Source organism: Podarcis raffonei, chromosome 14 (assembly GCF_027172205.1).
Source record: "Podarcis raffonei isolate rPodRaf1 chromosome 14, rPodRaf1.pri, whole genome shotgun sequence".
NCBI lineage: Eukaryota > Metazoa > Chordata > Lepidosauria > Squamata > Lacertidae > Podarcis > Podarcis raffonei.
The window spans coordinates 28,293,951-28,315,475 of NC_070615.1; the positions used below are offsets into that span (position 1 = coordinate 28,293,951).

The 21,525-nt window shown below is 45.5% G+C and overlaps 1 protein-coding gene across 2 annotated transcripts; it reads right to left on the reverse strand.

Moving 5' to 3' along the window:
- Positions 1-67: 67 nt before the first annotated feature.
- On the reverse strand, positions 68-20,575 carry LOC128401690 (BTB/POZ domain-containing protein KCTD5-like). 2 transcript variants are annotated; one of them, XM_053365035.1, is made up of 7 exons: positions 20,194-20,575; positions 14,450-14,558; positions 13,888-13,979; positions 13,414-13,509; positions 12,062-12,187; positions 8,469-8,527; positions 68-5,223 (listed from the first exon to the last, which is right to left on the reverse strand). In XM_053365035.1, exons 1-6 carry the CDS (start codon positions 20,518-20,520, stop codon positions 8,483-8,485), a joined length of 795 nt encoding a protein of 264 aa, XP_053221010.1. In that variant the 5' UTR covers positions 20,521-20,575; the 3' UTR covers positions 68-5,223; positions 8,469-8,482. The 2 variants fall into 2 exon arrangements, with proteins under 2 accessions (XP_053221010.1, XP_053221011.1); XM_053365036.1 differs by lacking the exon at positions 8,469-8,527 and having other exon boundaries at positions 20,194-20,572.
- Between the last annotated feature and the right edge of the window lie 950 nt (positions 20,576-21,525).

Consider the following 21,525-nt stretch of genomic DNA (forward strand, 5'->3'; position numbering starts at 1 on the left):
GGCTGGGACACCGCTCCGATACCGCCCAGCAAGCGCAGCCCGAGAAACCAAGACCCACAACGGCAGCTTTGTTAGAAAGGAGACGTTTATTTCATGCACTTTACAAGGAGCGAGTGTAACGAAACTTTTCTTTAAAACATCCACACATATCAGTAATATATTTGTTCCAGAAGTGACACATCCACCTGAAAACGAACTGGAGATGTCTCGAAAGGGACTCCTCTAAGAAATCTTTCATTTTGTTCTGCTCACAGCCAGGCCAAAAGTACAGAGGTGGGGAAGGGTGCAATGCCAGGTGTCAAACTGCTGCAAAAAGTACTCTTCAAAGATAAAGAACTGGTGCAAAAAAGAACTATTGCTAATCCACTGTCTGGAAGATAAGATTGTACCACATTTTTTTTAAAAAAAAAATTGATGTAATTGCTTCCCCCACCCTGGCAGAAAGCAAACTGGTGGGTTGGAGGGGAGGCACAGGAAGAGCCTAATTTCAAACCAGCCTCTCCTCATCAATGTTTTAAACGGTCAACCTTTCCAGAGCACAGAGGAAGGCAGAGTGATGATCTCACCTCTCATGTTGGTTGGTCTACCTGGGAAGTTTTAATGTAGGAAGAACCCTCCTGGATCAGACCAAAAGGCAACCAAGTGCCCTTCCTGGGAAGCCCTCATACTGTTGTATTCAAAAGCACAGGAGTGCCTCTGCTCATGGATGCACTACACAGCCCCCCTGACTAGTAGTAGCAATAATTCTAGGTTTGTAGTTATGTTTTAAAAGTAAAGCATGCATCAAGTATTCGGATTTGCTTCCTGTCCAGGTGCACAGAAAATCTAGTCCTTTGTAAGCACAGTGAAAACGCTGCCTTTGATAAACTTGGCCCCAAGCAATGACCTGTTTTCTACCCTATGGAAGGACAGAAAACACACTTTCCCACACATGACATTTCAGTTTTGTAAACGAGGGAGTGTTCACAAGCAAATGCATCTTCTTGATTACGGCCCCACTGAGATGCAAGCAAACTTTCATTAACTTGCATTCAAGTTCTGTGGAAAGGCCAGCCCTTGACATTCCTACTGCATGACAATTACAGCCAGGTAGCCCTTTCAGCCCTCGTTTTTGGAGCAAGTTGTCACAAAGCTTGAGGCACCCATGTTTCCCTAAGTAAATGCATTACCAAATCTTAAACGGCAGCTCTAAAGCAAGATTCAGAGATGGCCAAGATAGTGAAGGAGCACTGAATAAGCAAAGGACCACTTCAAGGCTTGTTTCAAATCCATTTTCTGTTTGCAAGCAGGTAAAGTAGCCTAGGCTGTGGAAAATATCTTAGTTCAGCAACAGCACTAAAAATGGAATTTGAAGGAAGGTCCAAGAAGTAGACAATGACTAAACTTGGACTACAGCCTTTCAAAGGAACTCAATTTCTCCTTGAATTCAGGTGTTAACTCACATGCAGGAAACTACTGGTTTTAAGCCAGAGGGAGTCCATGCATCTCTTTCTAATGCCATAGCAGTCCTACCCTCTGACGGTGACTGATTTTGGCTTTCTGCAAGGGAACCCCTACATACAAGTAGCAATTGCACAGAATCCCTGATGGTGTGGATGTCCTATGTGTGAGCATAGTTTGGCCCTAGTCCTATATCACTGCGCAAGATCATTTGCTCCAGAGACCAGCATACTATCAGAAAGAACCTTGAAATGAAACAGAGGCAACAGCTGCCACGCCTGGGGTAGGAGAGCATGTGAATGTTTGGCAACACTCAACTTTGTTAAGTGGTAGCTCTGACAGTGAGAAAGGAGTGTTCTCCCTTCCACCCTCTACAAGGACACAGCAGGCCTCGGGTCGATCTCTCCTCTTGCAACAAAAGCAATTTTCTCTACTCATTCTACCCACCTTTTACTAAAATATGTGAGAGTCAGGGAATGGCAGCATCCGGGTGTCAGGCCATGGTTGTATCTGTGCCTCTAAACTTATCTTTCTTGCAGGGGAAAGTGTCTGAAATGGGGTATGTTTTTTCCAGACTAAATGACAGCTTATGGCAGCAAGGGATGGGACAGACAAGACAGAAAGTTGCATGGCTAAATAAGCACAGATGTAACTGAAGCATCTATTTCTTTTGTTGTCAGGCATCATTGCAGGGCCTCTTGTGCCTTGAGAATCAATGATCTCCTCGGGGGGGGGGGGCCTTCAAGCCCCTTGTTTACATGAGAAACTTCACATTTGCTCTCCCCACCCCCTTTTAAATAAATAATTGACATTTCTTTTAAAAAACTGAGTAAAATGAAGGCAAAGCTGAGGCTAAACTACAGCTGAGCAGTGCAACAAAAGTTGTCTGTGTCCACTTTAGTATTTCAGTGGGAATGGGAAAGTTTGCCTTTTTAAGCTGCTGAAATCTGTCCAGTTCTCCAAGGGGGGGATGTAATTTGCAGAATGCATAGAGACACTAACACACTGAAGTGAGGAAAGTGGCAAGTGGCTGAAAGGAGCACCTGTTCTCTCCCCTTAAAGAACGTGAGCAAAGAAGCAGAAGGCACCTGGGTAGCCCTTTACCTGCTGTCCTCTACACTTCATGGTATAGGGTTTTTGGTACAATCTAAAATTTGTACCAAAGAAAGTGATATTCTGCAGTGCCAGTTTCAATACTTCCCCTAATTTTTAAAAGATACCTGGCTTCCAAGTTTCAGGAGCCTACAGACAAGTAACAAAGGGAAAAGGAGAGAATAAAAGGCCTGAGGTGGCAGTTCTGGGAGACAGAAGCAGAGCCACAAAGGATAGGAAAGCCTAGTCTGGCACCCACTTGCTTTCTGAGCTCTCCTCTCACTGCCTACATTACCCATCACGAGAGCAAGAAACCTGTATTTTTTCTTAAGCCAACAATGGAAGCTGAGGTTCTCAACATGCTAAGCTTTATACCACAGACCACATTCCACAATCATGAAGAATACAAAAAGATTCCACACTTGCAAGGTTAAATCCTAGGATGCAACTTAAATTTCATACTGTTCAACATGCTAAAACTTTTTCTGTGTTCAGTAAGAAGCCAAACCAATGCAGAAAGAAAACCTTGCCTGCAGCCAAAATTATCACCCTGACAGACGCTGGCTTCAGCCCCTTCCAAAGTGTCTCCTGATGCTTTCTGGCTTTAAAGTCAGAGGGAGAACAAGAGGAACATCAAAAATCCCCTCCTCCAAGGACATAAGGGGACAGTGGCAGCAAGGTGGGAAATCCCACCCCAAAGCAGCAAACACGTTCACTGGCCACTTGATGGACAGAGTGGCTGCTTCTGTGCTCCACCTCCTTCCACTCACCATGTTTTGCTGCTGCCCCCTCTCAAGCCTGAAATTTGTGTCAGTCAAATCCTTTGCTACTTACAGCAAAAACATTCAAAGGCAGTTTCTGGACAGGCATGTGCACCACCTTTAAGGAAAGGCTGTTTGGAGATGGAGGCCTTTCAAGTCAGCCACTCAGACTGCCCTGGCAGAATGCGTCACAGTAACAGTGGGGCCTGAAGGAGAACAAGGCCTGTTCAGCCAATTCAAGAGCCATCTTTGCATCTGCATATATGTGTGCGTGCACACACACATGCACACGCAGACACACTCGCAGTAACATTTCTTTCTACGTACATGAAATGTGATCTCTTAGCACATTGGCGTTCGCTTTACAGTAATCAAACACAAGATGCCTAAAAAAGTATAAAAGTAGAAACATTTCACCCTTCAGAAGAATTACATTTTAGTAAATTCATTTCAATGCTAACATCTTAAAAAAGACAAACGGATTACTCAATGTTGAGGAGGGCCTTGCAACTTTCTGTGCAGACCAGTCTCCATGGCAAAAGACAAATGGCCCACTTGCTGATCTACTGGGCAGAAAAGGTTTGCCAAAAACCAGATCAAAAATGCAGGCAGACAAGGGATGCTCAAGATTGTGAGGACTCCACACATCTGAATGAATGGAAAAGGGGTGTGTATACACACAGCTTCTGTGAGTTGCTTAATGAAAGTTAAAATATAGGTAGCATGTTAAGAGAGCCTCAGACAAGCAAGGGCTCCTCTCTGTGCTCTATGAAGCAGAGAGATCTGTATATACTCCTTTAAACCTATTTTCAAAAGACATGCTAATGGTTTCATTTAAACACAGTACACTAAAAAGCTCCAGTTGTGTTTCTTCACATTTACCACAAGCCTCTCTCAATGAAACCACAAGTGTTATTGACAGTACTTGCCAAACATCAGAAGGAACTGCATAGATAAGAGAATGTAGAAATGACTGTAAACATCTGTTAAAGAATCACAATAATTCCTGCCTTCAGCTGCACAAACTCTGATGGTTTTGAGCACAGAGATTCTCATTCCCAGCCTTCATGATGGAGCACCCATGAAGACTCAACCCCCATGTCTATCTTCAGTGCTGTGAGTCCACGGGGGTAGCAATACTTGCAGGCATTTCTAAAAACAAAGAACGCAACTTTGGTGTGTGTGTGTGTGTGTGTGTTTCGTGTGTGCACACATGTGTGCAAGGCAAGGTATTTGCCATATTATTTTTGTTTAACTGGGGCTTCAATCCTAAAGCGTAGCTAAAATTGGAGGTTAACCTTTACAGGAGCAAGTTACCTGGAGAGGAAGGCTGTCCCTAGAGATGTGGGCAAAATAAGACCATCTTCCCAAGAAGAGAATACCCTCTGGGTACTGAAGCAAGCAGGGTCGGGAAGGGGAAGAAGATGCACCCCTCCCTTAGTCTGGGCTAGTGCATTCGTACAATAGATCCCCAAGGAATGTACAGCAGCCGCCACAGTCAACTGGAGCTGCTTAAGGATGTCTGCCCACATGTGGGCTGTAATTTATTCATAGCACCAAGTATGTTGACCTTGAACTGCCTACAATTATTAAAACCCAAATTGTTTCCCTACAATCAGCAAAGCATCGCTATATCTCTTCGGAAGGAAAGCATAGAGTGAAGTCAAATCTTCTTTCCATGGGATTAAGATCAGCACAACCGGGCACCAGAGCCAACACAACCCCTCTTGCTGCTGAAGGCAGGCATCTGCAAGCAGCCAGCTCCAGCTGCAGCACCACCTTCAGGGTTCAAAATCCAGAACTACAGAAATGGTCTGAACAAGCGACATCCTCTTGGTGCCAAGCCTCTTCGTATGGCAATGCAAAGGAAAACTTGTCAGCATTCAATACTGGGGCAGAGTTACATCCTTGAACCTCGCTCCTGCAAGATCTGGAAGGAAACAAACAAAAAGTGGTGAGATTCTGCATGGTAAGGTTCTCCAGCAAGACTCACACAGTGGAAAGACTCCGGCATTCTTGAAGGCAAAACCTTAAAACAGGCAAACAAACTGATTTTGTTCTCTGACGCAAGACACCTTGGAACATGATGGTGAACTAGGCAGTCAGCTGCTACTCAAAACATAGGAAGTTAATTAAGGGAACTGCCAACAGGCCAGACTCACCCATTCCCTACAAAACTAGCTAGGTTGTACAGCTAGGCCAGTGTATGTGAGTGGTCCAGCTCCCAGTTTGAAAAGAACAGTTGTGGATTAAAAAATGGGCCATATATGCAACCAACAGCTCGTTTTGCTGATTATGTTCTCACTAAGCGTTAGTGGTAAGAAGTGTTTGAGAGTAGAATGGACTCCCTCAGAAGGTGTGGGCTCTTCTTCCTTGGAGGCTTTCAAGCAGAGGTTGGATGGCCATCTGTCAGGGATTCTTCAGCTATGATTCCTGCATTACAGGGAGTTGGACTAAATGACCCTTGGAGATCCATTTCCAATTCTACAATTCTATGACTCTATGGCATTTATTAGTATGACATTTGCAATCTGCAAGTAGGGGTGCAGCTACTGGAAATCCCCCTCCCCTCCGAAAGGTTAATTCAAGTGAACAACAGTTGTAGATCACAACCTGAGGCTGCAGAACCATGCCTGCCTGGGTTCTTTGCTCCAGTTTTGATACCCTCCCTTTAGTGCTTATTTTATTGTTTTTCAAGCAATGAGTATGTCTTCAGTAGCCAGTGTGCTAGATTTAAAGTTTCTAATACAGTACAGCCTGTCTGCCTTTTCCAAAGAAAGATGTACAAATACCCCACTTTCCGGTGTGTTCAGTCATCAGTGTCTTAGTTTGTGTATAAACAATATTGAAGGATTACCGGTATGCACTTTAATTGGGCGGGGGTACACTTTACTCTCTTCTTTGAGGCAGAAATGTGTAACACGTTTTTAGACAATCATAAGGTCCCTCTATCAAATTTTCAGCAATTGGGATCCAGTTAGTGAGATTTAATAATTCCATGGTATAACTTCACATTCTGAAGGAAAGATATGTAAATATCCTGGCTTCATAGATTTTTCTAGCAATTAAGTATCTTGCCCTGTATCAGGGTTGGAGAACCCTTTTGGCTGCCTCCTCCCTGCCTGGAACCTGGGTGATGATGACATCAACTACCAGAAGAAACCACCATAAAACTCCAAGTCACTTTGGAGACACCTTGGCCAAGAACAAGAAATAAAGGTGTTGCTGTGGCAGGCTGTGCACTCTGACACTTCACAGGTGGCCTCGGCTGCCCACAAGCTGCTGCCTTCCTCCTCGCCTGGGGATGTGCAGTACAGATCAGAGGTACTTTTCAACCCTCAACTGAAGGACCTGGGAAGGGCACTCAAAGAGCCACATTCCAGGCCACTATTTGTGTTGCTTGAGGAGGACGAGGACTAAGGAGAACTCAGTGCAATGGCTCTGCCAGAGAATCAAGGAGCCTCACTCCTTGGCTTCACCAAGCAAGGATAAGATAGTTCAAATAATAACATGAATCATTATTATTTTTAAAGACCCTTATCTGCTTAATAGCACTGGCATGTTGGGAACCCAAAACATCTCAGGGCAAAATACCCCTCGTAGCCAACACAGTGTATGTTGATGTTTCAGCACTGCATCATTTGGCCAGCAACACCTGCAGTTTCCACTAGGCCTTTTCTCCTCCAAAGAATTCCCAGGGACCTTCTCTGCAAAATCCTCACCTGTTTCTCCTCTTTGCATCAGCACTGATGAAAATGGATAGTGTTGGCCTTGAACAGGGACAAATCCCCACTCAGGGCAAGAAGGGAAAAACACAACATGCCTTGCTTTTACTAGATTGTCGCTGGGGAAATAAGAGTCAACAACACATCAGCTCCATTAAAAACAACTCAGGACCTTGATTGTGGAATCCACTAGGTAGCTCAAGGCCAGTCCCTCACACAGTAATGCAGGGCTTTATATACTTGGAGGAGGGGCACACTACGGGTGTGTGAAGCACAGGGAATTTCCAGCCCATCCCAGTGCTGCTTTCTGGTAGAGCCGCCATTGGAAAAGTTCACACCTCCTGACTCAGCCTCCTGGCATCCTTCTCCCCACCTCTTTCTCCTTTCATCATGGCAAAACAGGGAAGGTGTACACACTTTTGCTCACTCAGCAAAAGAACCAGACCAACTTTCTGCTACAGCTTTGGCAGCTGTGGTGACAATCCTTCTGCTCCTTTTGAATCGTTAGGCCAGTCTTGAGGCTGGTCTGCAAACATGAGGCTGTTCCCTCCAGAAAGCAAAGAACCAAGTTTATTTTTAAGCAGGAGACTCCTCTTGGAATGAACCTACTGGATCTAGTCTACTATCCTGTTATTACAGTGATCAACCACTGTGAAGCTCACAAGCAGAATATCGGTGCAACAGGTGCGCCATCTGCCCACTTACGCTCCCCAACAACAGCCTCCAATAATGGATATGGGCCTCAAAGCTATCTACAGTCTCCTCCTCCTCCATAAATCTGTCTAATCCTCTTTCAAAGCCATCATCTTGCAGGAGTGTGCACTGTGTTAGGAAGCACTTGCTTTTCTCTATCCCGAATCTTCCAGCATGCAGCTTCCTTGATGACCCCTCTGAATTCTAGTATTATGAGGGAGAAAGAAACTCTATCCACTTTCTCCACAAACACAGAGTTCTTTCCAATTTGTTTCCCCTGCTCTCATAGCAGATGTGAAGTCTGCACCCAAACTTAAAGAGAAAGCAATTGTAGACATCTGATTGAAGACAATGTTTCATGACATGCAATCCGGAATTCCTGAAGGCGTACTAGTTAAAAAAAGAAAAGAGCAAGCAACCCAAAGTCTGTGGCCATCATAGGAAGGCGACTGCAACCTGGCTCAGACCTTTCAGCCCCTACCTTCCCCTGGTTTTCTAAAGTGCAAAGCAGATGGGTTCCCTGGTGGAGTCTTGCTTTCCTCCCTGTGAGAAGAGCCACAAAAACACATTTCCTCTGAAGAGGACCAACAGCAGCAGGAAGTAAAGGAGCCAACACACAAGTGGACCACTAGGCAGTCTAGGGGCCTACGGCTACCCGGCAACGGGGTCAAGGCAGCAACTACAAACACAAAACAAGATGCACCAGTGGGAGAGGCCAGAGGGAGGACAGGCAGGTGGGTGAAGTCCTAGTGCTCACCATGGCATTCACACTTAATCTGAGTCATTCATATCGTAATCCGTCTCTTCGTCTTCACTCTGAGTTTCATGAAGCAAGTGCAAAGAGCAGGAAGGAAAGGAAAAGAAAAGAGTGCAAGGTGAGTAAAGTATAAACGTCCCCAGGCTGCCTGAGAGAGGATTCATGGCTTCTGCTTGGTGATCTTTGGACAACTGGCCCATTCACTTCAACAGCTGCCCTACACAAGAAGATCCAGGAAAGTCTGGCCTGGATTTGTCTTAGCAAGAGTCTTCTGTCCAAACCAGCCCCTGAATTGTGAAGGGTGACCCAGAAGAGTCTTCTGCGAGTTTATCACAGAAGCAATCCAACAGTGCAGCCAGCCAGTCAGTCAATCAATCGCTGGAAGAGCAGCTACAACGCAAGGAAAAAGCCACCACAGTTGTGAAGAGGGCAAACCACCACTGAAAACAGCTGTCAAGCTGCCAAGCAGCAGCAAAACACCCATATCCAGTGTCAAGGACCCTCTGGCACAGCAAGGGACATGGCGCACAGGGCTGCAATAGGTGGGTGTGTTGAAAACAGAGTGCCTCACCTTGCACTAGAGTAAGTCACTGGTTACCATCCCATAGGTTTCACATCCAGAAGAGGCAAATAGTTTATGGTCAAATCCCACCTTTTGGTGGCTAAACATTACTAGCCTGGAAATACTGGAAATTGAACTTTCGTCCACAGACCCAAAACAGTATTTCTAATTTATGTGCTTTCATGTGAAAGCAGTTTAGTAACTTTCAGGGTGTCTGGCTCAGATGCTGTAATTCCATATTCCCTCTTCCTTTTGTCTAACTTCCCCCAACCAACTTTTTTTGGTTAATCAAGATTGGGCATGGGAGCCCGAGTTGTTTTTTTGTTGATATATTTAAAAGCAAACTCTTAAGGATGTGCATAAGAGGCACCTCTCTCTTCAAAAGAACTCCACAGAGAGAGATGCCTGTCCCTTTGCCCTGTGTCCCAGCCACCATCACCCCACCCCCATACAACCTTTCCTGATAAACATCCAAACAGTTTCTTAGCTGGTTAGCAGCTGCTCTGCAGGGTGTGAGCTGGAGAGCACTCATGCCTGCAAGGACACCTGGATTCCACCTCATGTGCCAGAGGTCTTGTTGAACTATGACTGGCCATTAGTGAAGATGCAAGAAGCTGGGCTTCCTCGTGTCTGCGGGCTCTGCCCTGCACCTTTACTAATTCACCCAACTCCAACATCATCTTCCTCCTCCTCAACAGGCACAAATCCCAGTATGGCCACTTCTCTCTAGCATGCAAATGCCACACAATGCAAGAGTGCCAGATGGATGCAAAAAACCTTGCCTTCTATCTGTGCCCTCTTCATTAATTCAGGACTTCATGCAAGGATCTTGAAGCTTAGATCTTTCTGAACGTCACTATAGCATCCGGCACATCATTTGCACCTTCAGAAACAATCACTCTACAATCTGGCTGTCTGTTTACAAAGCCAAAGGCCAAGGGAAAGCATAAGGTTGAGAGTGAAATAGGACAGTGAGACAGAAATCGCACATTTGCTTCCAAGCTGCCTGGCACACTGTTTGCCAGCTTCTTGGACAACAGCAGCAGCAGCTTCATTTAAAAAGGTGCAGATGGATGGAAGATGAAGGGCCCAGCGCAGAGAGGATCTCCCAGGGAGGGAGGCTGGGGGAAGAGGGGGAAGCTCCCAGGTAAGAGCTGCGAGGTTTCACCCATCTGTATGTGGAATAAAGCTTAAGATATAATTATGATAGAGAACCTTGTTATTTTTCTTCTCCTCCTCATCTCTTTCTACTTCTTTATTGTCTTCTTTTGTGTGCCTATTTATCTTCTTTTGATTAGTTTGGCTTTCATTGTATTTTATGTTGAAAACTCAATGAAAAATGTGCAGAGGGCTGGCATTAACTTATGCCCATGGCACAACTGTGTTAATTAACAATTATGCATGACACCAGAACCTTGGTTCATCTCAGTCGACTGTAGCTTGGCATAGGCCTGATGCATCTTGGGACATATGCTCCTTTGCCTTTCTCTCCCCCATCCCCCGGAATTCTGACCCTTTTGTCTCTACTGAATGCCACATGACATGAACGCAGACATCCTGATTTTAACCGCAACAGAGCAGCCAGACAATAACACTGACAACCAAGGGTAGGGCCTCTAATTATAGTCCTGTCGGGAGAGTGCTTTCTCAGGCCAGAGGGAAATTTCTCGCCACGATTTATGGAAAAGTTAGGAGTAGATCAAGGGACTGTTTAACTCAGGGGAGCTAAGACAGCCAGAATTGGGCTCCATGTCGGCCCCAGGACAGGAGATATGAGCCACATACCAGACTCTCACCACTTTCTCGAAAGTAAGAATATCATTGACATTATTGATCAAGTTTCACTAAGTGTATTTCAGTAGCGAGTCTTTGAATTGTGTAGGTGGGGGGAATTCCTCAGAGCTCCACTTTGCCTCTTTCACCCTGCACTCACAAGGAAAGCTTTTGCTGGATTTAAGGCCATGAAACTTTGGGTACCTCAAGTTGGAAACTAGAAAGAAAGAGAAGCCTGAAGTCATGGGATACCCTACCTTTCCTTCTCCCAATACAGGGCATCTTAAATTCTCCAGCTTAGAGTTATGGGTGTGTTAGAATCAAAAGCACCTGCCAGTCTATATACCATATTGGCCCAAATATAAGCTGCACCTTTAAAATTGGAGGGGGGGAAAAGAAAATATACTTGAATATAAGCTGCTCCCATCCTCGCTGCTTCTGGTTGCATACTGGGAAGGGGGAGCTGTGCTGTACTGCCGGCGGCCTTTCCCCTTCCTTGTTCTCTCCATTCCTGGTCTTGAGGGAGAAGATGGGGAACTACATGCAGGGTGGGCACTACTTCGCCGCATTCCTGCCGCTGTTTGCCCCGCACTCCTGGCTGCATACCGTAAGGTCGCAAATATAAGCCACACTTTTCATGGTCGGAATTTGGGGGGGGGGGAAAGTGTGGCTTATATTCAGGCCAACAAGGCATGCCTGTATTGGCATGCATAAATTAGCCTTGACACTGAAATGAGATTTATATGCCTTTATTTTTTGGTTCAACAAATGAAGGTTTCCATGTTGGTGGGTGTGTCTGTGTTTTTTGGGTTGCACCCACATGCAGGCACACCTAGAATAGCACCTGTCGTTTTCCAGAAAAAGGTTTAGCTGCTCTTTGGGAGTTGGGTGTTTGGGATTAGACATCCACACATCCATAACCATTCCTTTTGCATGGGGCAGGTTGTCTTCATACAGCTGAGTTTAACAGCACCAGCAATGAGATAGACAGAAGCCTAAAATGGCTTATGAAGGCACCTCAGTGCTCTATCACACCCAAGGCTGGTTTACTGTTACTCCTGCATAAGAGGTGTGATGTTGGAGCTTCCTTTTTCCACAACTGCTCAGTGTGCTCATGTGTGTCTTGTGCTTGGACACCTGAGAAAGGGTGGGCAGAGGATACCCAAGCAAGCTGCTTTCTTAGTAGCAACTGACAAACAACCTTTGATGGCAGAGGAAGGCAGCAGCTGGGCCTTGCTCCACCCTGAAGATGACTCACCTTTGCCTTTTCGCTGGGCTCACTGGCCGTGCCATAAGGGGTGTTGTGCAGCTCCTTGGAAACAACACAAAGGAATTCGGCCTGGTCTTCATTCCCATAATTATAGGAAGATCCAATGCTGACTAGCTGGAGGTGGGAAAGAGAGACAACTGAGGGTGGCTGTTCTTGTGCTTCAGACAGAACTTAATAAGGGATTACAACCAAAGCTCTGACAGTCAACATTCTGGGCTATTAAATAAAGGTGGAGCTCTCTCCTTCCTGTTCCCACAAGGGGCATCTATCATTAAGAGTGGCCCCTGTCCCTTCCTATAATTCATGCTCAGGCAGAAGAGTGTGGCATTGTGCAGATAGGAGGCTTCAGTGTTTCACAGGAGTGTAAGCAGTCCTGACCACACAGAGCACTGACTGTGTAAACACACAGCTGCGAAACTCCTAGAATGTTGAACAGAAGGAAGACTGCAGGCCTAGAGTCATCCACAATGGATGTACAAAATACAGGCCCAGAGACAGAGTTGTGGGGAATCCACACTCTTCTTTGCTCTTGGAGAGCTAGTGCCTGTTGAGGGACAGTTCTTAGCCAAAAATATTTTGATTGATTCCTCCTTCTGCTCTCCAAATCTCCATTAACTGAGAATCTTCCACCACAGAGAGCTGCTCTGCTTGTACAAACAAGTACCAGTGATCTGATCAGTACTGCAATACTGATGGCAGGATCTGAAGCACCGGCCCTGACATGGCATCTTGGTGGACAAACATCACTACATCGCTACAGTTTAGAGCCTAGTTACGAGAATTTCTAATTTTCCAACCAGAGCAGCACACGCACAAAAAACAGCTAGCAGTGTTCATATCACCACCAGAGTTAATCCCAGAGGACTGTGTTTCCAAGAGCTCTCTACATAGAAAGTGGAGCAAATGGATCTTTGCCTTGAAACGGCCACCTGGAGGAATGAAGTGCTTGGTGCCTGCTGTGTGATTTCCCATGGAAATGCCAAGAAGGTGCAACTCAGAGGCTGAGAGTATAAGCTGCAAATCAAGCATCTCCTAAGGCACAAGCTCAGTGGCACATCCAAGGCTTATTCCCAGTATGGAAATAATGATATTGTCCTTCTTTACAGAGTTACTTTAAGAAACAACTAGAGTTAATATGTGATGCACTTTGAGCATTCAGGCAAACTGCTGTAAAAGTACAAGCTAATAATATTATTATTTGTATGAACTTCCTGACCATTCCAGGCCCACAACACCCACAACACCCACAATTATTCCAACCCTCACACTCCTCTCGCCTGCTTTTTTGTTTGTTTGTATGGTCCCTGAAAGACTGAACAGTTTGCTTCCCGTTCTCTTACCTGCTCAAATTTCCAGCCATCAGACATGGTGGAGACCATCTGAGTCAACTCCTCTTCCTGGCACTGCAGCACCCTGTAAACGTGCTTGACTGGCACCTTTGGTGAAAAACACAGAGAGACAGCTGAAAGATGAAGCAGGCCAAGAATGGCCACTGGTTCCAACCATCATGTCTTCCAAACGAGTCCCTTCTCCGTTACCACTGAGCTCCAGAGTGCAAAAAAGCCCCTTGCCTCAGCCTCTGAGGCTTGCCCAGCCGGCAGCAAGATCTCTCTGCTGCCCTCCTCCCCTTTGGCATTGCCACAAGCACAAACATTTCACTCACGAAAGGAAAAAAGGGCATCTGATACCACCAGAAGCCACTTCTCATAATTCCCTCAGTTTGGGCACCAAACACAGCCACACATTCTGAAATGAAGTCAAGCCAAGGATACCTCAAAAACAAATAATTTTTTTAAAAAACTAGCAGGTCCTACCTGTGAGATTTTGCTGTCTCGTTCCCTTATTTTGTCCTTTACAAGTTTGATTAAGGATGTGATGTTGTAGAATTCAGCTTCTTCAAGCACACCTGATTGGAGGGGAACACAAAGTCAAAAGAGGGCCTCATAAAACTCCAGCTGCTTGTGAGAAAGTCTGTGTCACCAACAGGCCCTGAGAGGCATTGCATGGCCAAGCGGCAGACTGTCCCTCTGAAGCGTTGCCCTGGTCAGGATGAGGCAGGGCCTCTGCTCCAAGACCAAAGCAGAAAGAGAAAGCCCAGGAGCGAGGAGAGTGTTCCAGGTAGGTCATGCACCAGCCAACAACCTCCCCAAAACAGTGACCTCACAGCACTTCAGGTGCCGGATCCTGGTTTCTAAAGGATCATTCAGGTCTCAAGATCTGAAGGCCACTGCAAGTTGTAGAGCAATGCTACAAACTAGCCCAGCCCAAACAGGCTGCCATGCTTTGCGTAAGTGAAACCAATTACTGTACACCCAAAGTGATTTTTCACAGCTGTGATCAAACATTAAAGCAGTTTTCCTAAACAGCAAAACGTACCTTCCTCTGCGAGGTCTTTATTGATAACCAGTTTCCCGTGTCGGAGATAATTCAACACCGGTCCAAAGTAGGTTGGATCTCTGTCTATTAAGTAGGCACCTGTTTCATCCTAATTAAAATATGTATGTTACTTATTTATATAGAAATTGTCTTATCACACTTAAGCCATCCTATTCCCAGATCAGCCAACTAAATTAAAATACCAGATTAAATTAGTGTGAGACCCCACAGAGATCCTGACATTCCAACCATGACATGCCCTCATCCATGTCATAAATCAGAAGCTTCCACCACGGATTCAGTGCTCTGCATTAATGAATAATCAGAGCTTCAGTATGAAGGTCTTAATTGTGAAACAGAGCTACTACTCAGCTAGTTTCTAATCTCTAATCAATTACCGCAAGGGATTGTGAAAATTAATAATTTGGCTCAAATGACAATCTATATTAATGTGGGGTAAGAAAAGCTTAGTAACATTTATCCAAATGAGAACAATCCATTTCATTCAACCAGTAGTTATGGTCTTTATACTAAATAATAAACCTAAAATTGCAACCAAAGCAATAAAGCCCTCAAATATCTGGGTTAGATCCAGGCTTAGAAATGTAATGGATGGTCCCTACAGTTCATAAAATGTGCTCTGACTGAGTTAAGGTATCCATTGCAGGAAGATGCCTTTCTCCAATTCTCCCTGCAGACCCCAGCAATCTCCCCTACCCAAAGGTTCTGGTGGGTCCCTCAACCATCTGGAGAAGATTTTTGGAAGGCAAAAGGAACCGAACAGGAAATCAGCAAAAATCTCCTCCTCCTGTCAAGAAGAGGGGCTGTTTAATAAAACATCAAAGGGGCTTAAAAGGTATTTTGTTACACACCTGTACAGAAATATGATTTTGCAGAAGGTTGCCAGAGCCCTCTGAATTCACATTATTTTTATGAGCTGAACACAAAAAATCACCATCCAATCAAGGCTCACAGCATTTTCCTGAACGGCAATTTTGTTATCGTGCTTCCTCATAGGGGTGGTTCCAATTATTAAATTTGCCCTGATATTATTTGTTTTTATGGCACTGGCTTTAATATTTGCAATTTATAATATTTAGACGAAAAAAAATGAGTTGGGGGGCGGACATGGCAGAGGTGTATAAAATTATGCATGGTGTACAGAAACCTCTCCCTCCCTCAAGACTCAGGGCCACACAACAGGCTGAACTTTTGAAGATTTAGGGCAGACAAAATGAAGGACTTTTCATTCATTTTTCCTTGATATAGAAATATGGATGTTGTGACAATAATAATGAATAAAAGTGAAAATGCAAAACCAAAACTAAAATAAAGGAAATCACAAGAACTGAATTTCCACTAAGATTTTTTAAAAAGAAAAAAGGAAGGACTTCTTCACACAGCACACAGTTAAACTACAGAATTTACTCCTGCAAGAAGTAGTGATGACCACCAACTTGAACGGCTTTTAAAAAGGATTGGACAAATTCATGGAAGATCCAGCTACCAATGGCTACTAGCCACAATGGCTATGCTCCACCTCCACTGTCAGAGGTGCTATGTCTCTGAAGCTCAGTTGGAGGGAAACCCAAAAGGGAGAGAGCTGCTGCTGATGCTGCATTCAGGTATTGTTTGTGGCCTATTCATTCAAGCACCTGGTGAGTCCAGGGTGCTGGACCAGATGGGCTCTTTTTATGTATTGTATGCTACTGCTTCTATGGAAACCACATTGGGAGTTTTTACTCTGAAAGAAGGAATCCAACAATACATAAATATGGTGGCCGAATGAACTACAAAGATCATGGATCCAGTGTTTTGTGACATTACCATACTGCAAAAACCTAGATTCTAGGCATGGATCCTCTTGATTCTTAGAAAGCAGCTCACAAAAATATACCAGCTACTCACAACCTGCATCTATCCCCACTGATTGCATTGAAAACATAACAGTCACTATCTTTCGATTCTACAGGGGCCAGAATGGTAGTTCTCAGGAAAAGAAGCTCAGCATTTTTTAAATAGAGAAACTCAAAATCCACTGCATAATCACAGTCCACATCTAATACCATGACAATTAACTGATGTCGTATTTTAAATTTTTATGGTTTTGTTTGTATAGTTTTATGCATTATTGTAAACTGCTTTGATTTTTTTCTATGAAATAGTGGTATATAAGTATTTTTATAAATGCCCATTGGAATACAGAGAAACATCAGACAACATTTTTACATGAAAATGCCCCAAATTCACTATCAAAAGACAATGAACATTATAAAATTGTAAAACTAATACTATGTGATGCTTGTGGTGCAAAAAAACTGGGAATGAAGAAGCACTGATCTTCATACACCTTTTTTTTTTTTTGCAAATAGAACCCTTGACCACCTTTGTCTTATCATTATAGTTCACACCTCTGGTTACTCACCACAAAAATTAGCTTCTTGTTGCTGTACACAGCCCATTTCTGATGGCCAGATCCTGATGGATGCATGTAATGATTAAATGTAAACTCCAGTCCCACTCTGGACATTCATGGATTACCAATTCAGTGTCTATTCTGGTACTTACAGGACATAATATACAATATTCGTAGCACGATGCTACAAGGTCTTTTGCATTCTTGTTGCAAACTTCAGGCCAATAAATTTTTTGGTGCTCTCAGTCCATGCCGTGAAGATCCACACTGAAGGATCCAGGTCCTGTTGCATTGATTGGTATCTTACAATAAATATACAGCCTACTTGTGGATGGATGGGTTTTGAGGATGCAAATTATCTCTCTAAGTATGCAACAACTGTATTGCAAAACTCACAATTCTGGTGAGTCTTTGCACCACTAGCAAAAACATGAAACCTGGAAATGGCTTTTCTTGGATCTGAATGAGTTTTACCCTGGGTCTAATTTTTGGCACCATGATGAACTGTGATTTTTATGGAGCAGTCCATGGACAAAGATATGAGCATTGGTTTGATAGTGGATTTGAGGCACCTTCATGTAAAAACCATGGATCCATGAGAATCTATCCAGCTCCTTCCCCCACTTCATTACTGGCTTGCCACAGTTCTAAAGTTAGAAACCAGAGTTTGGCACAGAGGTGTACAATGTGCAGTCCAGCAGCACTGGATTTTGCTGACCCCATGATTAAAGAGCACAATCAAGAGCACAGCTCTATTCTTATCAGAAAACAAATCTGAGTAGACTGTAATCTTGCACTGCTGAGCTTACTCAACTGACCTAATAAATATTTGCTCCATAAGGATCTGATTACTATTATGCTTGTGGTAGTGTGGCTAGAATTAGCCAAGCAATGGAAAAGACTACAGTGGGGGGGGGGACACTGTGGAAATAGCTTATCTGAGAAACTGACATACTAGGATCATACTGACATGAGAAATTGTTTTTTGCTTGGCAGTACTTATGCCAGTAGGAGCAACCTGAAAGGTGGACTCTCTCCCCCTCCTACAATTGTCTCATGAGCAAATATGGCAAGACATACTGGGAGACAGCTGTTTCGACAGTCTGATTTTCTTAGTGTATGCCCACTGTTTATGAAAGTAGCTACTCTATTTTTTCAATGAATATTTAAAAAGTTAAGTAAGAACCAGCATCGATAAACAACATGATCTAGGCAAGTTCAGACTTGCACTCTGAGGCAATACACAAGGGGCGTTATCAGGAACTAAAGGGCAAGGAGAGGCAGCTCACTTGAGTCATTAAAAGCAAGCTTAAGCTATATGCCAACTGAGTCTTTCAGGACTGGAGTGCAATCTGACCACTGCCAAGGCACACTTAACAATTAACTAAGCAGCCAGGGGCACTATGAAGACTGTAAGCTTTTATGGACTAGCATCTACCTCATCAGATACATTGCATGTCATTGCTACATAGGTGCAGAGAAAGAAATACGAACAGTGAGATCATATGGAAATGAAATGCAAAAAGAGGCGTCACATTTGCATTAAAGCTTAAAATCCAACAGTTTCACTACCCCTTTGAAGATTCCTTATTCAAGTCCAGGAGCTACCAACATGGTGCCTTCCAGTTGTTGCTGAACTACAACTCCCACCTTCCCTGACCATTTGTCATGCTGGCTGGCGCTGAAGCATGTCACAGTCCAACATAAGGAGGGCACCAAGTTAGCTATTCCCGAATTAGTCTGTTGGGAGCAGACTTTCTGCATGTTGCCTTCATCTATGAGTCCAACCAGAAGAGAGAATAACTTTACTCCAGAGAAAAGGAGCCAACTCCTAGGGGCGAAGGTCTCCTTCGATCTCCCCAATAAAATATATTTGGCTAAAGTTGATGGGCATTGCCATTCAAATGGTGTGTTATACTGCATCAAATGATCAATTATGTGGACTGGAGCTTACCTGCCCCCCCCCGCAAATATTTGATTCAAGTTGGCATCCTGGCCCCAGAGAAGAGGAACCTGTCTGGTGAAGAGAAGTCAAGGCCTGGAGATGCCCAGAGCCCAGATCTGCAGAGTCTAGAGCAGCCTTTGCTAATCTGGTGCTCTGCAGATGTTGTTGGACTCCAACCCCCATTAGCTCCTTCTGCCAGCCATGGATGATGGAAGTCACAGTCCACCAGCATTTGGAGAATCATAGATCCCCCCTGGGTAAAACAAGAGAACCTTCAATCTACTAAAAGAAGCCCAGAGACAAAGCTGTTTTGAACAAGCCTTTTAGAGTGACTCTCAAGAAATACAGTCTCTTTCCCAAAGCTGATTTTCTACATCAACAGTAAGTTGGATCAGACAACCTTTGACGGCCCTCCTAGATTTACAAGTGAAATAACACTACCATGTCTTGTTACTTCTGTTCTGCCTAAGAAATCTGTCTTTTGTCTAGGGTGTTAGAAACGTTAGGGTTACAAGTCAGGCTTTATTTTCTCAAATCATGAGGACATACTCCCAGGTGGGTCACCTGGTTCATGCAGCCCCTAGGATGAACCCGTTTGGCCTGTATCTCCAAGCTGGAACCAAGACCAACCAGTTGGCCACATAGCCACAGCAACTATATTTGGGTTTGATTTTCCCTCATAAAACCTTGCTTTGTGTTAATATCTTGCTTGCTAGAGAGTTCTGATAAACTGAAAACTTCACACATTTTTAAGACTTGCGGGCTTTGGTGGGGCCCAGCGCTTCAGTACTGAAGTCTCTCACTTGCCGTATGCCTAGGGACCAGCAGCATGCCCACTGAGGCCCAGGTGGGCTTTGCACAGGCATAGGAAGGGCCCCTTTTATAAAAAGGGGGCTACGGCTGGTGCCCCACTTCAGGCAGCAAGATGCTTTGAGCTGGCACTGAGATCTCCCTTCAACCCCGTCGCTCCACACCCTCTGCTCAAGACAGTGTGGATCCCTCGTGAACTCGAAGTGCAACCCTATGCATGTTTCCTCGGAAGAAAGTCCTACTGTGCTCAATGCATACTAATTATACATGCTCAACACTTAAAAGTTGCCTGCCTAGATGCGGGAGAAAAGGCGGCCAACCTCCCGGGTAACCGACCAGAAAAGAGCGGGAACCTGACGGTGGGCGCCTCTTTCACGGTAACGACGGCGCCGCTGACACAGGTGGTCTGAGCGGCTCTTTCTCACGCAGAGCCCGGCACTCCGGGAGGAACCGGGGCAGCAAAACGGGGGCCCTTCAGCCTAGTGCCCGCGGTGGGGCGGCCAAGCTATGGGGTTTTCGCCCGGCCTGTCCCCGGAGCACCTGCAGAATGCGGCGGCGGCGGCACCCCCTCACCTTGTCGGAGTCGAGGTCCGGGTCGGCCTGGCAGAGGCGGAAAAGGAAGCTTTTGGGGTCCCTGCAGAGCGTCTGCCGGGTGGTGAGGAAGCAGGTGCCGCCCACGTTCAGCCGGACCCATTTCCCGGGCACGCCGCCCGCGACGGGAGGGGCCGGGGGAGCGAGGCAGCCCCCGCACGACGACGACGACGACGAAGGCGAGGAGAAGGACGACGACGACGAACTGGAGCTGCTGCTGCAGCGCCGGCAGGAGGCGGAGGGAGCCCCGGACAGGCCAAGCCCTGCCGCCGGCACCACCGGCAGCTCGCAGGAGCCCTCCGCCGCCATCCTGGCTGCGCGCCGGATGGTCCGCCTTCGAAAGGCGTCCCCTCCGGGCAGCTGTCCCAGCAGGCTCTCCGAGAGCGCATGTGCGGCGGCGGCAATGTGGCTCCGCCCCCTGCCGTCCGGAAGTGAGGGAGGAGAGAGGCCCCTCCCCTTCTGCGGGCTTCTTCTGCTTGCTGGGTACGCCAGCGGGAAGAGGGGCGGAGGCGCTGATTAACTCTTTGCTTGCCGGCCGCTTTTACCATCCAACCTCCGCCTCGCCTGGTCTCTTCTTCTTCCGCGCCGATGGAGGGCGGGGGGGGGAGCTCTATGTCTGCCAGGAGACCGTTCACGCAGGAAAAGCTGTGCTCTCCCGCCTCCCTGCCTGAGTTTGCGGGCAAAGCGGGGGGCATGTCAATACCCACACTATGCCCACATTTATTTAGTTAAATTTAATTTCTGTACCGCCCTTCATTTTAGGCTTACAGGGCAGTTTATAGCAAAAAAGCACATAACATAGCAGTAAACAAAAAACAATAACCCACCCCCCAACAGAATTTTAAAGACCTTGGATCAATCAGCCAAAGGCCTGGGAGAAGAGGAATGTTTTTGCCTGGCACCTAGTAATCTAATTGTTATGTACTGAAGTTTTCACCCTGGGCCAGCAGGGGGGATACTGTAGATAGGTTTTCACCCAGGTCCACATATGCAAATAAGGGATTGAAAGTGACGTTCAGTGATTGGATAGTTACAGAAAGTAGTTACTATTGCGTTGTAGTGGAGCTCTATATAAGCAGGCTGGCTGAACCCTTTAGTTCAGTTCTGTTCTGGCCTGTGAATAAACAAGAGCTGCTTGAAGAATCACTGTGTCGTCTGATATGTTCACCCACAACTTAACAGTAATGAAGGCACAAAACATAAAGAGGGAGCCTCCGCAGAAAAGGCGCACGAAGGGCCTCAGGTCATATCAGTAGTTCATATCCTTGAGGTCCTGAGTAGTTTTTAAGGCTTTATAGCTCAAAACCAGCACTT

What these genes read in the sequence shown, in the direction of transcription:
- LOC128401690 (XM_053365035.1), bottom strand. Translation starts at nt 20,520, where the DNA reads ATGGCGGCGGAGGGCTCCTGCGAGCTGCCGGTGGTGCCGGCGGCAGGG. An exon ending in ATGGCTGGAAATTTGAGCAG is followed by an intron (nt 12,188 to 13,413) that starts GTAAGAGAACGG and finishes TCCCACCTCCAG; the next exon opens with CTAGTCAGCATTGGATCTTC. An exon ending in AGCCCAGCGAAAAGGCAAAG is followed by an intron (nt 8,528 to 12,061) that starts GTGAGTCATCTT and finishes CATGAAACTCAG; the next exon opens with AGTGAAGACGAAGAGACGGA.